Raw genomic sequence first — 22,195 nt, forward strand, 5'->3', positions numbered from 1 at the left:
AAAAGAGGAGGGGGGAGATGAAAAATTAATGTATGCTGTCTGAAAGCCACTGTAAGCGTGAACAATCAATTAAGACCTGAAATGGTTTATCAAATCTTTCCAATGATTGCTAAGCCAGAATCCATCTTCTCGGTTGAAATTGTCTCTGTGCTTGTATATGTGGATAGCCTCATGAACGAATCTCTCATGGTAACCAGATGGCTTACAAAGAACCTCTGTCTTGGAAAAGTCAATGTCATGTGAGCCTACTGAATTATAACAGTGATCTGCCACGGCTGAGGAGTTCGTCCTACCATGTTCCAAGTCTGCTTTATGTTCGCGGATGCGGTCCGAGACATGGCGTTTGGTTTCTCCAATGTAACTACTACCACAGAGGCAACTTAGTTTGTAGACACCAGGGTACTGTATGTCCGGAATCACATCTTTTACAGACGGAACCAGATCACGGATTTTATGTAATGTGTTGAAACGGACCTGGATCTTGTGTTTATTCAAGATTTTGGAGATCTTTTTTGTGATCCCCGCAATGTAGGGTAAAGTGATGGTTTTGAAAGGCTCCTCAAGAGGGTCCTTCTTCATGGTTTGAGTGATAGCTTTGCGGATTGTAGTCGGAGTAACCATTAGCCTTAAGAGCTTGGTGTACGTGCTTGAGTTCACTGCCTATGTGTTCCTGGTCGGATATGCATTTGGCTCTATGGTACAGAGTCTTGATGAGATAATTCTTCTGTGATGGATGGTGGTGGGAATCCGGTTTCAGATAAGCATCCGTATGGGTAGCTTTCCTGTAGACAGAGTGGCTCATTGAACCATCAGGTCTCTTTTTTATTAGGACATCCAAAAAAGGTAGCTTGCCATCTTTTTCGACTCTTAAGGCTAATGGTTACTCCGACTATACAATCCGCAAAGCTATCACTCAAACCACGAAGGACCCTCTTGAGGAGCCTTTCAAAACCATCACTTTACCCTACATTGCGGGGATCACAAAAAAGATCTCCAAAATCTTGAATAAACACAAGATCCAGGTCCGTTTCAACACATTACATAAAATCCGTGATCTGGTTCCGTCTGTAAAAAATGTGATTCCGTTTAAAAAGAAATTAATGCAAACCGACACACCTGATGACGACCGTTTGTGTTATGGTCGAAACGTCGTGAGAATTATTGTTTTATATATATATTTGATTATTTATTGTGTCCCTTCAACGTGACTTTACCGAAAGAGCTAAGAATTTGAATTACTGCAGTCACGAAAGCTTTAAATCAAAAATGAAAGCCTCTACAAGCTGCTCTACCATGTCTCACGACCGTGTGATGTAACAATCCACCTCGCTCCTGCACAAAAACCCATTTCATCGTTACGTCTGCACGGTGGACATTCCCTGGTGCTTTCCATTCCTTGGCTGCCAATCTGTCGTCATGCTTGAACCGTCTGCCATCAACGTGGGTTAAACACAGTATTTAGTAAGATTGAGTAGCTCTGTGGAGGAATGTATCCCGTCTTCTAGTATGCTTCAGTGGTTGTTTTCTTACCTGCGAAAAAAATAATCCAAATCTCTTCAGATCTTGAAAGCTAAAACATGGTTGAGCCTGGCCCGTATTTGATGGGTGACTATCAGGGCTTCTACCACTCAACTCCCAAGTCCTCCACTGGTGGATGGCCTCCCCCACACCATGTCGGCCGTGTGGATTGTTTGAACATACTTCACCACACTGGTCAGTGCAGGTTGAAGGAGAGGTATCACTTGCCACCGATCTTAGCCGTGGCCGGGAGTCGAACTTTGATCCCACGGTTTTATAGTGGAGTGTGCTCACCAAGCAACATTACTCAAGCCGCAAACACAAAACGAGCAAAAACAATCTTCAAAAAATAGGTTTTATTTTTTTCATTTCTGGATATACATAATTAAAATATGCATATTACAAAACATAAAAAACCCTTCGTTAAAACCTTAGTCCGGTCAAGAGAGAAATGGAAGCACGGCGCGACTGAAGTATGGCACACACCACGGGCAAGAACCGGTCGTGGGAGGGGTTGGCACCACCAGTCGCCGAAGTGCGACGCTGCATGCACGCGCCTCGAAATATCGCCCGAACATTTCTCATGGGGATACATTCACAATACATCTCCACCCACGCCGTCGCACAAAGTACACCATTATTATTATTGTTGTTTCGTCCCATTCATAGTACGTTGAACTTCTTTCGCGCTATACGCAGCCAACCCTGCTATAATCGGAGGTAAATCGTTACGACGCAGAGTCAATGTCGAAGAATTGCATAACTCCTAATGACCTCATCCGCTCTAGTACTTTACTCAGCCCAGACCTGGCCATACTTTTTGTTTTTTTAAAGATACTTTCCATTTGGTGAAAGTGTCTTCCTCAGTTTCAGCCTCATTTTTACAGTGAGAACCGGCCAACCCTGGTGATTGCATTGCGCCGAGCCAGAGCCCACAGCTCGTCCACTCGGGTGAACTCGGGTTGCTGTGATAGTTTTTTCGCAATACATTACGAAATTACATTTGCCAATGTGATGATTACTGCAATGAGTGTCCTTTAACGTCCTAATTGTATTTCACATTTGTCTTGTTTTTGCACTTTGATACGTATAAAAATGAATTATTCAAGTTATTCAACTGCAGTTCACTCAACATAAGCCAGCCATAAGTCTTTAATTATTGCAATTTTGCAATCGCTAATGCGTATAATGCTGTTGGAAAAATGGTGACAACCACAATGACATCAATTTCTGGAAATTTGCAAAGCCCTCATTTCATGGGTAATGGCTACTTATTTAGAACTCCAATTATTATTGTGAATATGAATCAAAATTGCATTATCATAAGGGAATACGAAATAAAATGGCCCATTATTTACCAAAATGCATAAGATAATTGTGGCTATTACATGATGCGATATCGTACTAAAGCCATATCACGGCAACCCTAGGTTAGCCCATCCCATGAAGTTCCAGATTGCAGCCTTTTCAATAGCATGATGGGAGCAGCATTGGCAGAACCACAGAACTTCAGGGCTCAAAACCTCAAGACTCATGCTTCAGCTGACAGATCCTGTGTTCGATTCCGGACACGGGTGCCTTGTTGAGAATGTATGTTCTCTCCTCTTGGTTCCGTATGGGTTTCCACAGGGTTCTGCAGTCTCCTCCCCACAAGCTCAAACAAAATAAAACGTCCAATTAAAACTGGCATTGGCCAAACATCCCAATTCTGAAAAAATTACTTGGAAATTATTAATTTGCGATTACACGGCAGTAACATTGTGAAAACTTGCCAGGCGCTTCCTACAAAGGAGACTCGATGAGGCTTTTTCGTGGGTAAAGAGCACAATAACTCTGGGGCCTAGTGCCCAATCCCGGGCCAGCAGAAACTGGGTCCCCCACCCCCAGTGGCTGCGGAAATGAGGCATAAGACATATTTGTGAAATCCAAAGTAAAAAAACAATTAAGTTGCCTTGTACAGACCAACAGATTCACATTCTGCTTAAAACATCCACAAGAGTAAAGCTGCATGCAAAGAAAATCACAAACAATTGCAGGGGGGAAAAAAAATACCCCCCACATACATTCGCTTCTCCGTTATCATACTCCAGTGTGTTTGATCATGTTACATTACTGTGTACAGGTAATTAACGTAATTGTTACCTGAATTATTTGTATTGTATTCAGAGTTTAAAATCGTAGTGTGTGCGTGCACATATAAACAATTACACAATACAAGTAAAGGAATTGGACACGGACATTTTAAAGAGGCTGCCTCTTTAAATTAAACCTTAACACTCGACCTGTACGCAAACACAAAATCACGTGAAATATCTTGCGAGTAAATTTTGATAAAAATTTGGATCATGTAATAATCAACTTCTACCAGCTCAATAGACGTGGTTTGAAAATAAATTGCCACTTCGCAGCACTTTATTGGTGTGTTACATTCTCACGGTGCCTCACCAATCGCGAAAATTTTAACATCCACATCCGTGTCGGTAACTCGACAATTGCATCACTCAGCTTCTTTTCACTCGCGGTACCAACACGATCACGACCTAAAAACACACCCACACTAACCTACAAGAATCTGCTACCGTAAGATCCATTTTAACTATTTAAATAAAAAATGATCCAATGAAAAATTCTTGCTGCTGGAAGATGTATAAATTGACCGTTGTCTCTCAACACAACACAGCACCGATGCCAATTGAATAACTGCTCACATATCACTCGTCCTGGCCTCCCCTGATGCGACTGCCGATAGCACATGAGGTGTAGCAGCTGGCCCAATGAGGTTAGGGAGTAGAAATCCTGGGCAGGGTTGATGCTCCCTCCATATTAACCGAATACATCCTTGCTTATATTCCTTGGAGGGAGCTGAATACCACCTGGTAAGCACCACGAGCAAATAACTCAACAAAGGTTATCCTATGGCGAAATCGGTACCTTGCCGTAAGGCCACACATTTACTGCCTAGATCACCGACGATACAGCAACGCTTGAAAACGCGACGATGAATTTTGAAAATAATCGTAGGCGTGACCATAGAAAATCACATTTACTGATGAGCTCACAAAAACATTTTTACTTTGTACACTTACTTGGGCACAAAGTCATGCCTCCCTAGCGTTATTCGTTTGACTGTTAAACTGAAGCACTTTTAAGTTTAAAGACAATCCCTCGATTTACCGGTTGCTCAACAGAGTTAAAAATGCATAAGGCAATAGTCATAGTATAGGGCATATATGCAAAGAGTGGCAAATCCTGACCAACCTGTAAATATTAACAGATTGGAACATTCTTAGCTTAACTTTTACACCCAAAGTAACAAATCAAGGGGGAGTGCGATCCAATAAATCTGACACTTCACTTTGCCATATTCATATTGAGTGGCACCCTAATACGCATAGATCAAGAAACCAATGTCTCCACCAACACTGCCACTTGTTCACCTTGTGCCATGTCCAAAACTGGTTACAGTGAACGCTGGCCTCCTGGTAACACGCCCTGTTGATCACAGGATTCTTCTCGGTGCCATTACAATGCCTGCCTTGGTAACATTTCCCTCCTCCATCCTAGACACGTGTCCTGCTTCGCACAACACCTCGAGATGTACTGCACGGCAGGCACGGGTATGGATAGAAAACGAAGTGCACTCCACCTTAATTAGGTCGGGACCAATTTCTAACAGTTTAACACATCGTAGGCTTTCGGGACCAATATTATCCACAAGAGTTTTTGGGTTGGATTGCATAAATGTGTCGTGAACCCCGCCACAACCCTACACAGCCAATTCGTAAGGTTTGTCACGTGAACAAAACATGGCAATTCGTGACTAGTTCAGCACACCGGTGTGTTGGAAAGTAAACCCACAGCATCTAAAATTCGAGTATGATGTGTCGCCAGTAATTACGAACATCACAAGGTGATAACCAGTTATGGAGAAATCCTCCTGTTTCGGTCTTATACAGTTACATACGATGTCATTACAAACCCTACTAATTGGCTGTGTTGGGTGGTGGCAGGTTTAACAACACATATTATTGGGTCTTTCGGTAAAGTCACATGGATAGGTTCAAAGAAAATAACAAAAAACACTTATTTACACAATCTAACCCAAAAACCTCTTACGGATAATTTCTTACACGTCTGCTCATACCTTGTGTGTATAGAGAGGTATTACCCCATTGTAACAAACCACTTGCGGACCTGGAACAAAGTTCACGACTATATCAGAGGGGCGCTTCGCCATACAGTAAAGGGTTTAATGACAATTTGAACTGGGCCTCTGAAGAAACAGGAGACAGTTGATGCATCGCCACACCAGTGTAAATTTGTACAGGTCTCCTTGTCAAATACAACATCAAAAACATCACACGCTGGTACCGTATACAGTAGTGTATAGTACCGTATCGTACACCAAGGGAAACGACCGGAGATTTGGCAGCACGTACGATCGTTATAAGCGGGGTTGCTAACGTAATTTTTGTATGGAGGTATAAATCAACGCAAGAGAATGCGTTCCCGCAGCTGCGTTCATTATAAAGGGGGTATTCGTTATAGGCATGGTTCGTTGTGACACGGTAATACTGTACATACATATTGTGTAATGCGTGCTTTTAATGTGAGACAGCTCAGTGGACTGTTGTAGGCTTGTATTACGCTATGAGGTCAGAGGTCTCTGTGGAGCAATCACTGTGCAAAATGGGGCTAAATGCGGGCAGGTGGTATGTAAGCGCCACTCGGTCACTGCACAAAAGCCCACGTGTCCGCAAGGCATTTTAAGGACAGCTTCAAAGCAGTGGCAGGATTAAAATGGCATGGCCAAGTGCTATTTAGACCATATCGCCCCAAACTGGAAATCGCTACAAGATCTGGAAAGATGTAAACAGCTCGATGGAAATCGTTCATTAAGACGGTTGTGCCAATTATTCTAGGAGAAAATTCTGCAATGGCCTGGACATGTAATGAGATTAAAATAATATCATATTTGGCACGACATATATGTGTGTGTGTAAAGTTGAACAAAAGAGTAGGAAGGTAGAGAACCAGATGGAGATGCGTAGCAAAGAAATCTCCCAAAGGAAACAAAACTCCAGCTATCTTACGTGACGAGACAGATTCAAGGCAGGAAAAAACCCAAGGCGTTCAAAGCTTTAACGTCGTTGTTGAGTAAAGACCCTGGGCTGGATCTGCTTTTGGCTGTAAATGCCAACCAAGGTTCCAATGCGCATTAGACTGTTAAAAATATCAATTAATTAGATGATAGCTTTGATTAATCAACAACAAAATGTGCATGTAATTTGCATATGTATGTTTGTCGTATCTCTAATCAGAATATCAGTTGCAGATATAATAAACAATAGTCACGCTACTATGTGGCTCAAATGCGCGAGGTGAAGATTGATGGAGTCGTCATCATTCCATCACGATGTGCGCGTGCACTGTGCAGTTTCATATGATTTTGAGGGCCAGATGCCTGGCGTTCACCATTTCAACACAATTGCCGATTAATCGATCTTAATATATATTTTTAAACGATCCATCGCTTTACTCAATTGTTTCATTACTGATGTACACAAATGTCAAGAACACACAATGGGCATTCAGACCGAACGAGTTGGAACTGTTCTTGAAGTCTAACTTGATCACGTGACAATTGTACGCAAAATGGAAGAAGGCTCAGGCTCAAAACCATACGGAGGGACACGGATACGTCTTGATAGCTTAACGGTTCGGGAAGCCGTGGTAGGAAAATGTTGCATATACATGAGATGTGTCATCTCAGCCCGAAGAAGCAAATGCATAACATTTCCAAATGTCACAGGCTAGTTGGCCATAAAGTTACGATCTTCGTTTCCTCTCGGCAACGGTTGATAAAAATAAACATCCCGCTGTTGTTTCACGAACCATTAATTTGTGTATCAAGTTTACCGAAGCGGCAACATGATAAGCGAATGTAAAATTATCATGGCACACGATGGGATGGGTGCCAGGCGCACGTGACTGGTTTTAAAGGCACTGGAAGCGGTTAACGCGTCGTCAGATTTAAATGCGGCTTGTAAAATAAAAAAAAATATATAAACACACCTCTCACTCGCTTCACCTGTTCCTTACTTTTGCATAAATCGCTGTTGATGTTCCAAATAAGTGCTGTGAAATGATCGTCGAGCGTATGGAGCCACAACGTGAAAATCCACACGATGATCGAGGAGGCTCTGTGGGTGTACAGGAAAAATCTATGCAGTCTAAAAATAAACGGCGTGTCTGTCTTTGCATTTTAAAATCGATGTTCAAAATAATACTTCAACTTGCATAATTTCATTCCGCCTCCATAAACTTTAAATAAATAATCCACAGCTTGAAGTTAATTCGAATGTAAATCAAAGTGCCTATAAGTCACGTATTATAATCTGCAGAGAGGCACATGACAATATTAGCCTTTACCAATTTACCTACAACCACAAGCAAATGCGTTAAGTGACTCCTGTCAGGTGTGCAACTGGTTACATTGTTTTGGATGCATACAGTATGAGGGAATCAAGTAACAGTGAAACCGTTGATTGCGAGCATAATTCGTTCCGGAAACGTGTTTGTAATCCAAAGCATTCGTATATCAGTTGTGATCACGTGACGCTCGGCAGACAAAGCGTATACATACTACTCGTATTATTGCAAGATCTCGCTCGTTTGTCAAATTAATATTTATTGAAAAATTTTGCTCGTCTTCCAAAACACTCGCAGACCAAGTTACTCGCAATCCAAGGTTTTGCTGTACCATGTTTTCCTTGACATTCCAATGAGGGGAAAAACACTTTTTTTCAACGAACAAATGAACATGGTGTAGCCTATATAATAAAGGATGCTTTATTGGGATTACATTCACTCCAATTTTTAAAAATATATATATAAAACAAATGATCAATGACCCAAACACTCTTGGGTCATTGGCAATTAGATTTATATCAGAAGAGTAAAATAGCCGAGATTCAGACTTGGGTGTACTTTCTATCCAGGATGCCAATTATCATTTGACATGATCATGTATATTTCCTTTTGATAATACAATGTGTTTTGAACTGAAAGGATTGCCAGAAGGGTCTAATAACACGCCCTCAAAATTAATTTGTGGTGTTGTTATAACAGCATGCGCCAACCATTCCATCTCGAACATATTCACACGAGCCCCATGCATAAACATTGCCTTCGCAAAATAAAAATAAAAGATGTTTTTCAGATGGCTCAATACCTCGTCATTATGTAAAGTTTTAGTTTTGAAATCCACTGTGGGGGCTTGCCTGGGATTTTTCCAATAATGCATCTCTCACCCGCTTGTTATGTCCAAGATGAAAATCACATTCCAAGATTAACACCAACAAACCAGGAGTTGCAACAGGTGGGCAATAACTTGAATACCTAATAAAGGTAACTAGAAAATAAATCAAGACATCTGTCCATCTCTCCAGATTTCAAAACGTTTGTAATCCACAACACTGTAACTTCTGGACTATATTTATGAAACAGCATACGTTTAAGCCACCAAACGCCGCACCAGTTTTACGTTTTTTTCGTGGGAAAGATGAACAGAAGCCTGCTTATTTTGCCCACAAAGCACCACAACAACCGCAAAATGAGTTATCCGATGGTAGTGTCAGATTCCATCTTGCAAAAAAACAACCCCCAGTTTGAACACTGTCTTAGTTTCAGCGATCTGCACCAAATGAATAAACCGATTCGTAAGACTCCCTTCCTTGGTGGTTGGTGTAGATTTGTCCTGTGAACCAAGCGAAGGTCAACACTGTTAAATGTTCGAAGCGACGAGTGCCAAGAGAACGACATTGGTCAAAAGTGGGGGCCCCTCTGCCCTGCCACTCTAGCAAGTGCGGCCGTGCGTCAGGACGTCGTACTTGCCCCCATGCATCGCCCTGTCTTGTGTTGGCGTGCTCAGATGCCTGCACCTCCTGGCCCTCTTCTGTTTACTACGGCCTTCTCTCACCAGGTTGAGATCTCCCGTGGAGATGTGGAGATGTGGCAGTGCCGCATGGGCAGCACCATCCTGCCCCAACCACCTCTCGCTGCTGCTGCCGCCGCCGCCGCCGCCGGCAATGACGTCTGGTCACCGGAACTCGTAGATGGGAAGGCTGTGCTCGGTCACGTGAGTGAGCGTCAGAGATTGAAACCTGCAACAAGCAAATGTTTGGTCATGTGTCACTTGGCCAACGGAAAGAAAAAAAATCCTGTTTTCAATATCAGTGATCAGGATTAACCATACCTAGAGTGTGGTAGCTCTTCGAAAGTCTCTTAGCTCTGAGAAACTCGAAGAAAAACAAAGTGGCTTTTTTTCACGAGCAGACCCTTTTTCTAAAAATAATGTTCTGAAGTCAAACGCAGGGATTCTGATAAAACTTCGAAGCATCACTTTTCAAATATTTGAATGGCATACATTTCACTTACATTACAAGTTTTGACTTTTGTTTTACATTACATCTTTCGATTCTACTCTCCTGGCTATTTTACTCTATGCTCGAACGATGTGCACACAACAAATGCGATTGGTTCTATTTTAATGGCGGAGATGAATGTGGTGAATGGCAAGATCGGGGAACACCCACCATGCTAACGTGAACAATGTGGGTGGTCATCGTGTGAAGTAAATGCCTCCGACACACCTGTCTTCCCAACTGATACTTACACCTGACAAAAAGTTTAGTCTGAACCATTATGATGCTCAAACAATGGAGGTTGTTTGAGCATACTTCACCAAGGTGGTCAGTGCAGTTTGGTGTGGGTGGGCACGAAGACCGATTAATACATCACATACCACTGATATTAATAAGCCATGGCCGGGAATCAAACTCAAGTTGCTGGTTTCATAGCACAGTGCGCTGTCCACTGCACCCCCGCTCCACTCTCAACTTACTCTTATATAGATATATTCCAGGATTTTACATGCAAAAAAGGCACTGTTGTTTGAGACAAAATTTACTATAACGTTGGCCTGCCTTCAAGCACAGCCTCACTGATGTTTTCACTCTGGAGCTATTTTTTTAAGAAGGGATGATACAAAACACCGTCACAGCATGCAGGGACCCTACACTCCCACTGATGATCACGAAAACAAGTTTGGTACCTATGAACCTAATACGACATTGGCTTATATTATTAGAAAAAGGCGTCAGTGAGATGCTATGAAAATAAGCTCCGATTTTACCCGTCTGGTGTTCCATCGTACTTTGTGAATCATGTCCTATAACTTTCTGTTGTGATTGCACAACTCCCGTGAAAATAAACTCCGCTGATATTAAAAGAACCCAACGTGACAAGCCAGCTGTTATTTTACTCTTAAGTCACACTGTAGCATACGGACTATTGCAATACACAGCATTGCCATTCGTTTTCAGTGCTTGTTAATCTGTGGTTCATCTGTTAACATTAACGATAAAATCTAATAAATTTACATTAAATATTGGTGGATGGATAACTTTGCCCCCGACCACCCTCAACAATTCAATGGATTGTCACAATTCAGTTTAACACGTAGGCTTTCGCGACCAATATTATTCATAATAAAGGTTTTTGGGTTAGATCGCGTTATTTATAAATGTGTCATAACCCTCCACCACCCGACACGGCCAATCAGCAAAATAATAATACGCTTCCAGGCCGCACTAAGCCTGTAGCTGTCAGAGCGATTAAAGTTATTTTTATTCCTCTCAATTTCAATGGATTCTCTAATTAGTCTTTGCCAGTAATAATTAGTTAAATAATACACATTACAATTCCTTATAGGGGAAACACATACTAATTAACGGATTACTAACATAGCATATAATCACTAACACACATTAAAACTAATTACTAATCTACAACTCATTACTAATCATAACCATTGACTGATTACTAATCGATTATATAATTACAATACCCCCCCTCCGCCTCAAATCACTGCACCTGAAATGATTTAAATGATGACGTCACCCTGCTGCTCGATTTAAGACCGGGAGCAAGTGAGGGCTTTACCATTCTGGCGAATTGCCCGATGATGCTGGATGTAATTACCAGCGAAACGTCGTACTCAAACTGTAAATGTTGTGGATTCACTCTTCAACACACCGGTGGGCTAAAGTAGTGAATTATTTGTCTTTTGTCAACGTGACACTTTTTTTGCTGATTGGCCGTGTCGGGTGGTGGAGGGTTACGACACATTTATAAATAACGCGATCTAACCCAAAAACCTTTATTATGTCACAATTCAGTCACAATCCCATTCAAGCATGCTATTTTGAACACTATCATGAATGGTAGTGCCTCACATGTGATTTGACGCATGTAACAGGAGCCCAAGAATCCATGTTACTCAATATGTATGAACTTCTTCTTTGGTTCTTTCAGTAAAGTCACGTAGAATGAGAATAAAATAATAAATTGATAAAATAAAATAACACAATAATATTCTCACGACGTTTCGGCCACAACACAAGCGGCCTTCATCAGGTAAAGGGGACGAGACTGTCTGGAGGACAGCGCTGGAGTGCTGGAGTGCTGTCCTCCAGACAGTCTCGTCCCCTTCACCTGATGAAGGCCGCTTGTGTTGTGGCCGAAACGTCGTTAGAATATTATTGTGTTATTTTATTTTATCAATTTATTATTTTATTCTCATTTTACGTGACTTTACCGAAAGAACCAAAGAAGATGAATCCTTGCAGTCACGAAAGCTTTAAATCGAAATGTATGAACTTCTTTCGCACCGTACGTAGCCAACCGTGCTAATCAGAGGTGCGAGAGAATGCATTATTTGTTCCACTCCTAGCATCACGCACACCGTCAGGAATACGTGACTGCAAGGTCATGTTGAATGTTCTTTTTACTCTATCGAAGGTGGCGATGATGCACGTTTAATGTTACGTGCCATTTTTACAGTGCTACAACCACAAATCTAAGAAATGAGGAGAGGTTCACACGAAGTTGTGCGAGTCACCATTCTGAGCTGCGATGATAGTAGTAGCCCTCAATAGTGGCCGCAGACTTCTGGAAGCAGATGTAGTAAAAGCCAGCGAACGAAGCTCCGTTAATGTCCTTTATTTTATGGTCCGGCACCAGAAAATGCTCCTGTCACCAAAGGGGAGAAAGAAAACCCACACAAAAAAACATTGCAATCGAGAACACGCGCGGATAACATCTGGAGGGAAGACTGGAGAAATGTGAGGATAATTATCACAGGTGCCTGATGACATCATCATGGCACATGCACTTTAATTTAATCTTTACAGCCCAGTTAAAAAATGTTATACTTGGAAAGTGAATTGCAAAAACATCAACATTCCAGTACAGTGGAACTCCTCTTATCTGAAATCCTATAACTTTAGCCCCTACACAATCCAGGAAAGATTTGTTACACAAGGATCAAAGTTTATTTTCAAATAACATAAACCACTTGCAAGTAGTCATAGCAAGGGCTACATTTATCCTATTATACACATTTGTTAATGGATAAGAGGAATTGTATGGTAATTTATTCCCATTATCCGTGTGTATCTACAGATAACAGGTTGACCAAGGTGAACATAACAAACATCGTGCTGTTGCTGCTATTACCACAATTGCTGCTGATATAATTGATCATAATGCTACTGTTGCTGCTGCTGTTATTCACCATGCCTCTGCTGCTATATCTGCTATTGATGATGCTGCTACCATTGATGACGATGGTGGAAATGATTATGACATGTAATTTTCCAGGAAGGCCTTGGACTACTTTCTTTTGCCGGACAGTGCATTTTAATAAGTTACGTTTACATTTGGAGGCACCAGGGGGGGCACCCACAAAAAAACCCACGCGTAAGGGGCGATAAAAGTCAAAAGGTGAGCACACAGGCAGGATCACATACCCACTTGCTGAACTGTCATCTCATGCGGTGACCCACTGTGCGGCTCACGCAGTCACCTGCTCTGCAGCCCACGCAGTCACCTGCTGTGCGTGTGGAAGAGACTAGTGATGGAGTGGCGGCCAAAGAATAGAATGCGTCCGAGAGGACGACCATCGTGGAGATGGCGCAATGAGATAAGTTCATGTCCAGGAGATGAAGAGTGGCATCACGGGACCATGAGGAATGACGAGAATGGGGGTAGAGAACTTTATCCAGCAATAGATAAGATGAGATGATGGATGAAAGGATGAGGATGTCAAGATAATGACAACTGCTAATCATGAGGATGCAGTTTTGTTTCTGCCACTGGCTAGTCTTGCTGGTATTGCTGCACCCACAACTCGCACTACACTATACCTCTTCTTCATCTTCGCATTACTTATGCCTTTATTCAGTCTCATGGCAAAAATGTATCCCATTGACATTTAGCTAATATTTTCACAGAAAAAGGAGATTTATTTCTGCAGACAGGATGAGACACCTAGATTTGCTTGTCAACAGTCCCCCCCCCAACTTCAACGCAGATAAAGGAGTTCCACAGTATATTTACGGTAAAGCAGGCATCCTTTGTAAAACACACACACACATCTACTTATTAAATATACCTACAGTTAGACGTGTAAAGCTAAAATGGTATGCACACCACACATACCTTCCATCGCATGAAGATGAAGTCGCTCTCTGTTAGTTCTTCAAAATTAAAATCATCCGAGTTGAACGTTTTACCATACTGCAAAAATGCTGGGAACTTGCTCTGAAAAAATATAATGGAAATAGAAGTATTTTATTCTGTGAGATAGTAGTCTTTTCGTGGGTCACCGGTTAACATGTATTATGCTACCTTAAACACAACTAACAACATAATATCTAGACAACGGACGAATAGAAACACTTCAAGAACGATGTCCTGAAGCCCTCTCATGGCTCACGAGCAAAGCTCGACATTGGCATGGTTTTCCTAAACAAGCTGCCATATTTTGATTTAAAGCTTTCGTGACTGCAGTAATTCATATTCTTAGTTTTTTCGGTAAAGTCACGTTGAAGGGAAACAACAAAATAATAAAATATATATAAAATAAAAAATTCTCACGACGTTTCGACCATAACTCAAACGGTCGTCTTCAGGTGTGTTGGTTTGCATAAATTTATTTTTAAACGGCGCATTTATTTATTTATAAAAAACGTTAGCGCCACGCGCAACGATTTGGCAGTTTATTTAGGACTAGTCCATCTATATTCTGAAAAGAGGAGGGGGGAGACGAATTTTTTTATATATATAATGTATGCTGTCTGAAAGCCACTGTAAGCGTGAACAATCAATTAAGACCTAAATAAGAATATAAATAAGATTAATTGACTAATTTAAGAAATAACCTATTCTTCAAGTACTTTTTTCGAAGGATAACTCACGTTAACAAGTGACAAGCAAAATAGTGCAATACAGGCATAACAATGTGAAGCCAAGACTAAATTTGAAAATAACCGTTGAATGCACATGACGAAACGCAAATGGTAAAGCAAAATAATTAGTCTCTTTAGAGTAACAACACCACTTCAGACACATCAAAACAATCCAATTAAAATGTCTCATTTAAAATTAAATAATGCTTCATACATTTTGCAACTGCCCTTCAGTACTAAACTTGTTCACATATTTATTCGCACCTCCGATTAGCACGGTTGGCTACGTACGGCGCGAAAGAAGTTAAATATACACACACAGGCCCGAGACCAGTTCAGATAATCGTCACTGGTGTCGACTGCGAGCCGGAATCGAACCCGGGTTGCCAGGTTCATAGCACAGCATGCTAACTGCTACACCACCTGGATTCAAGGCCCCTAAAACCTCTGCCACCACCTCTCATTAATACAAACTTCCGTGACTCACACTCAGGAGCACCACCTGCCATAACCACCCAGGCTCTCACCCAGTGCTTGCGGTCAACATCTTCGTCCGCATCCCACTTTCTGGTGAGAAAGGGCCGACCCTTGCTGATTATCTCACCATCAAAGAACGTTGTTAGAACCGGGAACTCCTGCAGCAGCAGACACATTTACCCATAAGTCAGCAACACGCCAACTCATGGGGCCAAACACGCACAATGATGAGTCAAGTAACCCTCCAGCTAGATTAGAACTTTAATTCTTTACAACAAGGTTCTTTATATTTTACTGCAGACCACATCGTAAAATGCAATGCATAGGCTATATAAAGGGCATTTATCTCTTGAAAGTGTATTACCTTTGGTGACGTAAGTGACTCACCTCTGTTAAACCTTTAATTTTCAAATATCCACAAAGAAATGCGTTCTCCATGTCAACATGCTGCAATAAAGAAAAAAAACCACATCAATTGCATTCAGTACGTTTTGATGTTAACATCTGAAACTCAGTTTTTGTCAATGAGAGACATATGCCTCATCTACTCAATTCAGATTCAATAGCCATATATATACAGCTAACACGTTTGTTGCTCAACACAAATACATTTTAAAAAGTTTGAAACTGCCATAAATAACCAAAGCTGATCCAGTGGAGTAAAACCACCAGCAGCTCGCATTGCATACAATGTCCGTAGACCCTAACCATGCTAAACGTGTGTGTGTATGGCCTGTGATGTTGACACAATGGTATCCGATTCTGTCCTGGGCCTCTCATAAGTAAACTTAGCCTGCATGGCATAGTAAAATATGGCCAGGCATGGCCCTGGCCACATCACCCCATCATTTAGTTGGTATATCACTGCCCAAAACAATCTATTAGGCTAAAAGGAAGATAGTTTTGCTTCGTTAAAGTGTAGCAAACAATGAAGGCAAAGGCTAGTCAGGGCATAATTGTTGTTGGGACTGATGAAAATATTGTTACGTTTCCACATGAATAATAATTATTTGATAGAGACGGGTACTCTAATGTTAAGTAAAATGTGTTTACACTTAACAAAAACAGTGCCCATAAATGTGTTATATACTATGCTCTTTGTTAGGCATTTGAAAAGGTACATTCTTTAAAGAAAATAAAAAAACTAAACAAAAATGTCCTGCAGAAGCTTGAGCTGATACTGCACCCGGTTTGTACCAAGGGATTTCTTAAACGTGTTAACTGGCTCAGCTGCACTCCAAACCAAATGAGGCACACATATTTGACCATGACTAGGAGCTGAAGCTGCTATCTCCAGCATGCTGCATGTGTTCAACAGATTTCTAACACAACACCACAAGAAACACTCTGTGCCCCACGAGCCATCTTTACTGGTTACTTGAGTAGGCATGAGCAGGACACGTGCTGTCATTTTGGAATTTTCTAAATGTAAACGGCGTTTAGTGAGGACAGTGCAGTAGTTGCATGCACACTGCAGCCTTTACATGGACAACTTTTTCATCAGCCATGATCAATCCACTGCTGGATACAAGCCCCACCCCCACACCTATGCCGCCACCACCCCTCACAATTTTTCGAGGCGACAATCCATCCAGCACCTGCATATGAACCGATTTCATCACTCCATCTCTTTGGTACACCTACTGTCATAAATGTTCCATTCCTTGTCTGCCACACCATTACTATCCTTGCCCACTGCCCATCACCAGTTCCCTCCATGACAGTGTTCTGCACAAGCCCGCATGCTGTTATTAATAGTTTGGGTTACGTCATTAACCTGCGTGTTCTATAACCAACGTGTTCGTCTTTCCGTCTCAATATCATTTCAAGCACGTATCTGTTTGGTGGGTATTGCAGTATCCGCATGCACACTGCTAATTTACATGGACAACTTTTTGCTTTGTACCAATTTAATGCATTGGTTGCATATCTCGTGTGCAGCTGCTTGTGACAAAAAATATATCTTTATGAATAGAGAATAAAACAATTACTACCACACGTGATATCCAATTATAGTAACTGATAAATGTAATGGGCAAGTTCTCCCGCCAACATAAGAGGTAATTAAAGTTAAAAATTAAAGACTGATGAAGGCCGCTTGTGTTGTGGCCGAAACGTCGTGAGAATATTGTGTTATTTTATTTGATCAATTTATTATTTTATTCTCATTCTACGTGACTTTACCGAAAGAACGAAAGAAGATGAATCCTTGCAGTCACGAAAGCTTTAAATCGAAATTTATTTATGCTTATTTAGACTGTTTTTACGAGAAAGTAGTTTGTGGTTAATTTGGCAAATTTTGGCCAAGACGCCAGCACACAATGGCCCACTCTTGCGAATGTCACGGGATCGTTAGCATCCACTATGAACCAGACGGTGCATAACGTTTAAGATTGATACACCCGCGGTAATAAGCAGGGTGGCTGCTGGATTCAAACTGCAAGCCTCTGTTTTAACAGTTATAATCACGCATCACGACTTCTCATTGTACTCCAGTCTTCAAAGTCAAAATTGGAAGAAGCAGGGATTTAGCATAATTTCACAAAAACAAGTAAGTTATTTGGATAAACCATTTGGTCATTTCGGTAAAGTCACTGCTGAAGCAGTTTCCCTGCTGTGATTGTCTCGCCTGATGACGGTCGCTTGTGTTGCGATCGAAACGTCGTTATCTGTTATTTTCTACCTACGTACCGAAAGAACCAAAGAGTATGATTTCCTGCAGTCACGAAAGCTTCAAATCAAGAATTATTTGGATATCTCATCATGGTAAGAGAAGTAACTTGCATTTTAGTGCATGTAATGTCTTATATAGCTTTTAAAGTGTATTTGTGCAATCCCGTTGACAAATGCAACGTTTGTCATCAAATCCACAAAACCATAAACGGAAAGTGATTACATTGTAGATATCATCCAAGGAGTTTGGCTATGTAAGCTGTTAGGCGGCATGAGCAGGCGCTTTCGTGTAACACAGAGAGCATGGCCACACACAAAATGGATTAGTAACTTACAAGTTGAGCACTGTAGCGAAATTAAGCGCCGATTGCTAACCGTATGGGCTCTGCATAAATGCTGAAAACAATCCCTATCATTAGTACAGGACAGCGGCAGTGTAAAGCAAGTCCATCGGTGATGCCAGAAATGTGGATGCAGATCTTCATGCCTCCACCACCCCTCCACCACCCCACCACCACCACGTGTATTTTAAATGTGTTCAGTGTGCGAGAAGTGGCACGCGTTAGACAATTTCGTGGCGTTACCTCGTGGTGTGCTGGCTCAGCGTTGCCACTTTTTACATTATTAATTGAACCTCACGGTGGGACCCCGGGGTTCCATAAGGCCACGGATCTCGCATAAACTGCGTTGCGACGTCATTTTACGTCTGATGAAGGCGAACCATACGGGCAATTCTATTCCTCTCGACGAGCTCTACACGATGCGCTAATGAAAGTTTAAAAGTTTTGTTTACGACCACGGCTATTTTGGCAACGACGGGTGCTTGGTGAAGAACGTGGAGAGAGGATTGATTTCTGGTGGGTCGCGGCGTTTAAGAATTCAAAACCAACTCCTGATTTGACAAATTGTTTACCCCTATGACTGTGTACACTTTAATTCACACACTATTAGAATGTATACTGTGACAAGGGTTCATATAATTTTCAGGCGATTTATGATCTAGGCAAATCCCCTAATTTTTGCCAATGCGCTTTAGAATAATCAATTTGGCCTATTTTATGATGAAGCATTTATTTGATTCATTCGCGTGTGCATTACAATTCTCACTCTTGCTTGTGGGAGCGTCTGTACAAGAAACCCGGCTGAACACACACACACAGAGAGCAAGAAGCCCTGTCGTGCCCCGTGTACACCAGAGGAACACGCAACTTCCAACACCAGTGTGGTCTACTGGCGACACATCTGGGCTGTCCCACACCACTCGGCATGGAGCTCGGTCACTAAAACTGCTACCGGTAAATATGAGTGGGTCATTCATAATAAAAAACGTGTGCGTAAGTGGCTCACCGACTCCCGACCTTTCAATACGCCGCACGGGAGACGATCCTAGAAAGCACCCCAGATCAACGTGGTATTTTGCTACCGACTAGAACGCTTCGAGAGTCGCGTAGAACACAGCGGTCTAGGGGACACGATACAAGAAACATCCATCGAGTGATGTCCCACGCCTCCCTTGAGAGACCAACACACCCAAAGCAACTCAATAGCAGTCCGCGCTGGGGAGGAGCGGGGGGTGGTGCCCTTCACCGACCTCGCCTGGCGGCTCCGCGGGGGATCCCTGGCGCCTGGCACGGCGACGAAACTAGGCCCAGGTCGTCGGGGTGCGCGGTGATGTCGCACAACGGAGCGCGCGGGCGCGCGACTGCCCTCACCTTGAGCACGACCTCGACGTCGTAGGCGTTGCCCTTGCTCTTCTGGAAGCCCCTGAACTTCGAGCCGCTGTAGAGCAGCGAGGTGTTCACGCCGGGCTGGTGCGTGTTGATGGGCGGCGGCGGCACGAGGCGCGACTCGGCGCGCACCGGCATCTTCGCGCGCCTCTCCGCGGCTGCGGGGGTGAGAGAGGGGAGGGGGAGAGAAGGGGAGGGGGGGGTGAGAGTGGGGAGGGGTGAGAGAGGGGAGGGGGTAAGGGGAGAGAGGGGAGGGGGTAAGGTGAGAGGGGGGGTGAGAGAGGGGAGGGGGGGTGAGAGAGGGGAGGGGGGGTGAGAGAGGGGAGGGGGTAAGGGGGGAGAAGGGGAGGGGGAGGAAAGGGGAGGGGGGAGTACGAGGGGAGGGGGGTGAGAGGGGGGAGAGAGGGAGGAGGGAGGGGGAAGAGGGAGGGAGGTGTGGCTCTAGCGCCGCCATCTTACTACTCCCCGAAGTGCCGCCCATTGGCTCCGTAGCCGACGCGTCACGAGACGCGCGCTCGTGATTGGCTGGCGACGGGGAGACGGGAGGGGGGCAAATAACAAAACTATTTTGGTTTTATATTTTTGGTTCTTTCGGTAAAGTCACCACGTAGAAGGGAAACAATAAAATAATAAAAATATGAAAAAATAAAATTATCACGACGTTTCGACTGCAACACAAGCAATCATCAGGTGTGAAAACCACAGCATGAAAAAAGTGGCGTTTTTTAAAAATTTTCTTGCTGTAGTTTTCACACCTGATGATGATTGCTATGAACAACAGGTGGGCTTGAGAAATTAACAAGTCAAGGAGCTCGGATTAGTAATCTGACGACGACGACAACCGGGTGGGCGAGTGAAAATCGCGGCAGTTAAAGCTTGGCGCGGTTTTATCGCATCCTTCCAATGATTGCTCAATCTGAATACATCTTCTCGATTAAAGTTTTGTCTGTGTTTGTGTATCTTGGATGACTTCATGAACAAATCGCTGATGGTGGCCCGAGGGTTTGCAGAGCACCTTGGTCTCGGAGAAAACAATGTCACATGTGCCCACAGCGTTGAAACAATGTTCCGGAACAATGAAAACTGTTTTGCTCCTTCTTCGCCCGCCGTCAGAGTGGGAGGAGTAAGATGATGTCGGTGGCGACGTTTCCCGCAAGGCGGCGTGAGAAGTGATGGGATGGACCCCCCCGTGATTCCCTGTAATTATATTTTTGAAATATATTTATATAAAATAATAATGACCTCAAACCATGTTCCTCGCCGCTGATCCAGGTGACATTCCAGGTGTCGCCATCCTAGAATGTCACCCAGATCCGGAAGAACGTTGCTGTACGGAACAGAGTGGAAACAACGCTCGTTGCACGTCCACAATAAATGCCGCCTCATGCGAGAGACCCCAAAAGAATCGTCGCACCTCTTTTTGCCTTTGCCATTCGTTCCTCGAAGACACTGGCTGGTTGCGACCGCCAACCGCATCAGAACATCACCAGGCCGCGATGCGCCCATCTCCATCGTGAATGGAAAATTTAAAGTCAAGTCCGCAGTTGCGCGACTGTGTGGCCATGCAACCCAAACTGTGGACCCGTCAAGTTAAAACCCACTGTGGGTTTGCGCGCTCCTTCAATGAAGGAGGAATATTAAATGTACACAAACTCACGTGGTACATTAGGAATGGACCACTATTTTAATTATTTCCTCGTGCAACAAGGGAGTAAAGTGCGGTGTTTGTGAAAGTCCTTATGTGCTTCATCATGAGGCCTCCTTTGCCAGTACCAAAATATACTAATAGGGGTTTCTGGCAACAAAACTGACACCTTTTGCAAGAAATCATGTTTACATTAACCACAATACTTGCAGTCAAATGCAAAAAAAAACAATACTCTGATCATGTATGCATTGTCCTTGAAACTGATTGGTCCACACAAGAGACAGCTTTTCTTAGAGCCTAGCTGTCTCTGGTGTGGACCAATCAGTTTCAAGGACAATGCATAAATTATCAGAGTATTGTTTCTTGTTTGCATTTGACTGCAAGTATTGTGGTTATTGTAAACATGATTCCTTGCAAAAGGTGTTAGTTTTGTTGCCAGAAAAAAGGGGAAAACCCCTATTTATTAGTCCTTATGTGCTGTGCAGTACATCATGGCACGTGTTTACACCAGCATGCGATAGCTGAGTTGGGCCTGTGGGTGGCTGGCAGGGTTATTGATTAACCGGACTTGTACATCAGTCAAGTGGATAATGGCGACTCGGTTAAAGATTGCTGTGTGTGACACACGTGCTGTTGCAGTCTACAGGTAAAGGACTCAAAGGGTGTTTTTTATAGTTATAGAAATGTTCTAGACGTGTTCTAGACTTCAAGCTTGGCTTTGAATTGTTAGTTTGTGATATATTCAACAGGAGGGGTTTTAGCACTGTCCATTGTAAAGGATGACGTATTGTAGTTAATAATACTTGTAAATCTCTAACCCTAATACGGTGTATTCTATA

General features: G+C 42.8%; 2 protein-coding genes across 7 annotated transcripts in view; one reads left to right on the forward strand and one right to left on the reverse strand.

Moving 5' to 3' along the window:
* Window positions 1-1,859: 1,859 nt before the first annotated feature.
* Window positions 1,860-19,913, reverse strand: LOC116949628 (glucose-induced degradation protein 4 homolog). Its single transcript, XM_032967140.2, has 6 exons — window positions 19,694-19,913; window positions 15,696-15,755; window positions 15,359-15,466; window positions 14,083-14,184; window positions 12,482-12,612; window positions 1,860-9,683 (listed from the first exon to the last, which is right to left on the reverse strand). The coding sequence occupies exons 1-6, from the start codon at window positions 19,844-19,846 to the stop codon at window positions 9,620-9,622; spliced, it is 618 nt and encodes a 205-aa protein (XP_032823031.1). The 5' UTR covers window positions 19,847-19,913; the 3' UTR covers window positions 1,860-9,619.
* A 1,940-nt stretch (window positions 19,914-21,853) lies between these two features.
* LOC116949627 (uncharacterized) overlaps window positions 21,854-22,195 on the forward strand; it is a 34,985-nt gene continuing 34,643 nt past the window's right edge. For all 6 annotated transcript variants that reach the window (XM_076072435.1, XM_076072436.1, XM_076072434.1 and 3 more), the window contains exon 1: window positions 21,854-22,002. In XM_076072435.1, the coding sequence (XP_075928550.1) occupies window positions 21,947-22,002 (56 nt within the window). In that variant the 5' untranslated portion in view covers window positions 21,854-21,946. The remainder of the gene's footprint in view (window positions 22,003-22,195) is intronic.

This window comes from Petromyzon marinus, chromosome 37 (assembly GCF_048934315.1).
Source record: "Petromyzon marinus isolate PM22_M1 ecotype Great Lakes invasive population chromosome 37, UKy_Petmar_22M1.pri1.0, whole genome shotgun sequence".
Classification (NCBI taxonomy): Eukaryota; Metazoa; Chordata; class Hyperoartia; order Petromyzontiformes; family Petromyzontidae; genus Petromyzon; species Petromyzon marinus.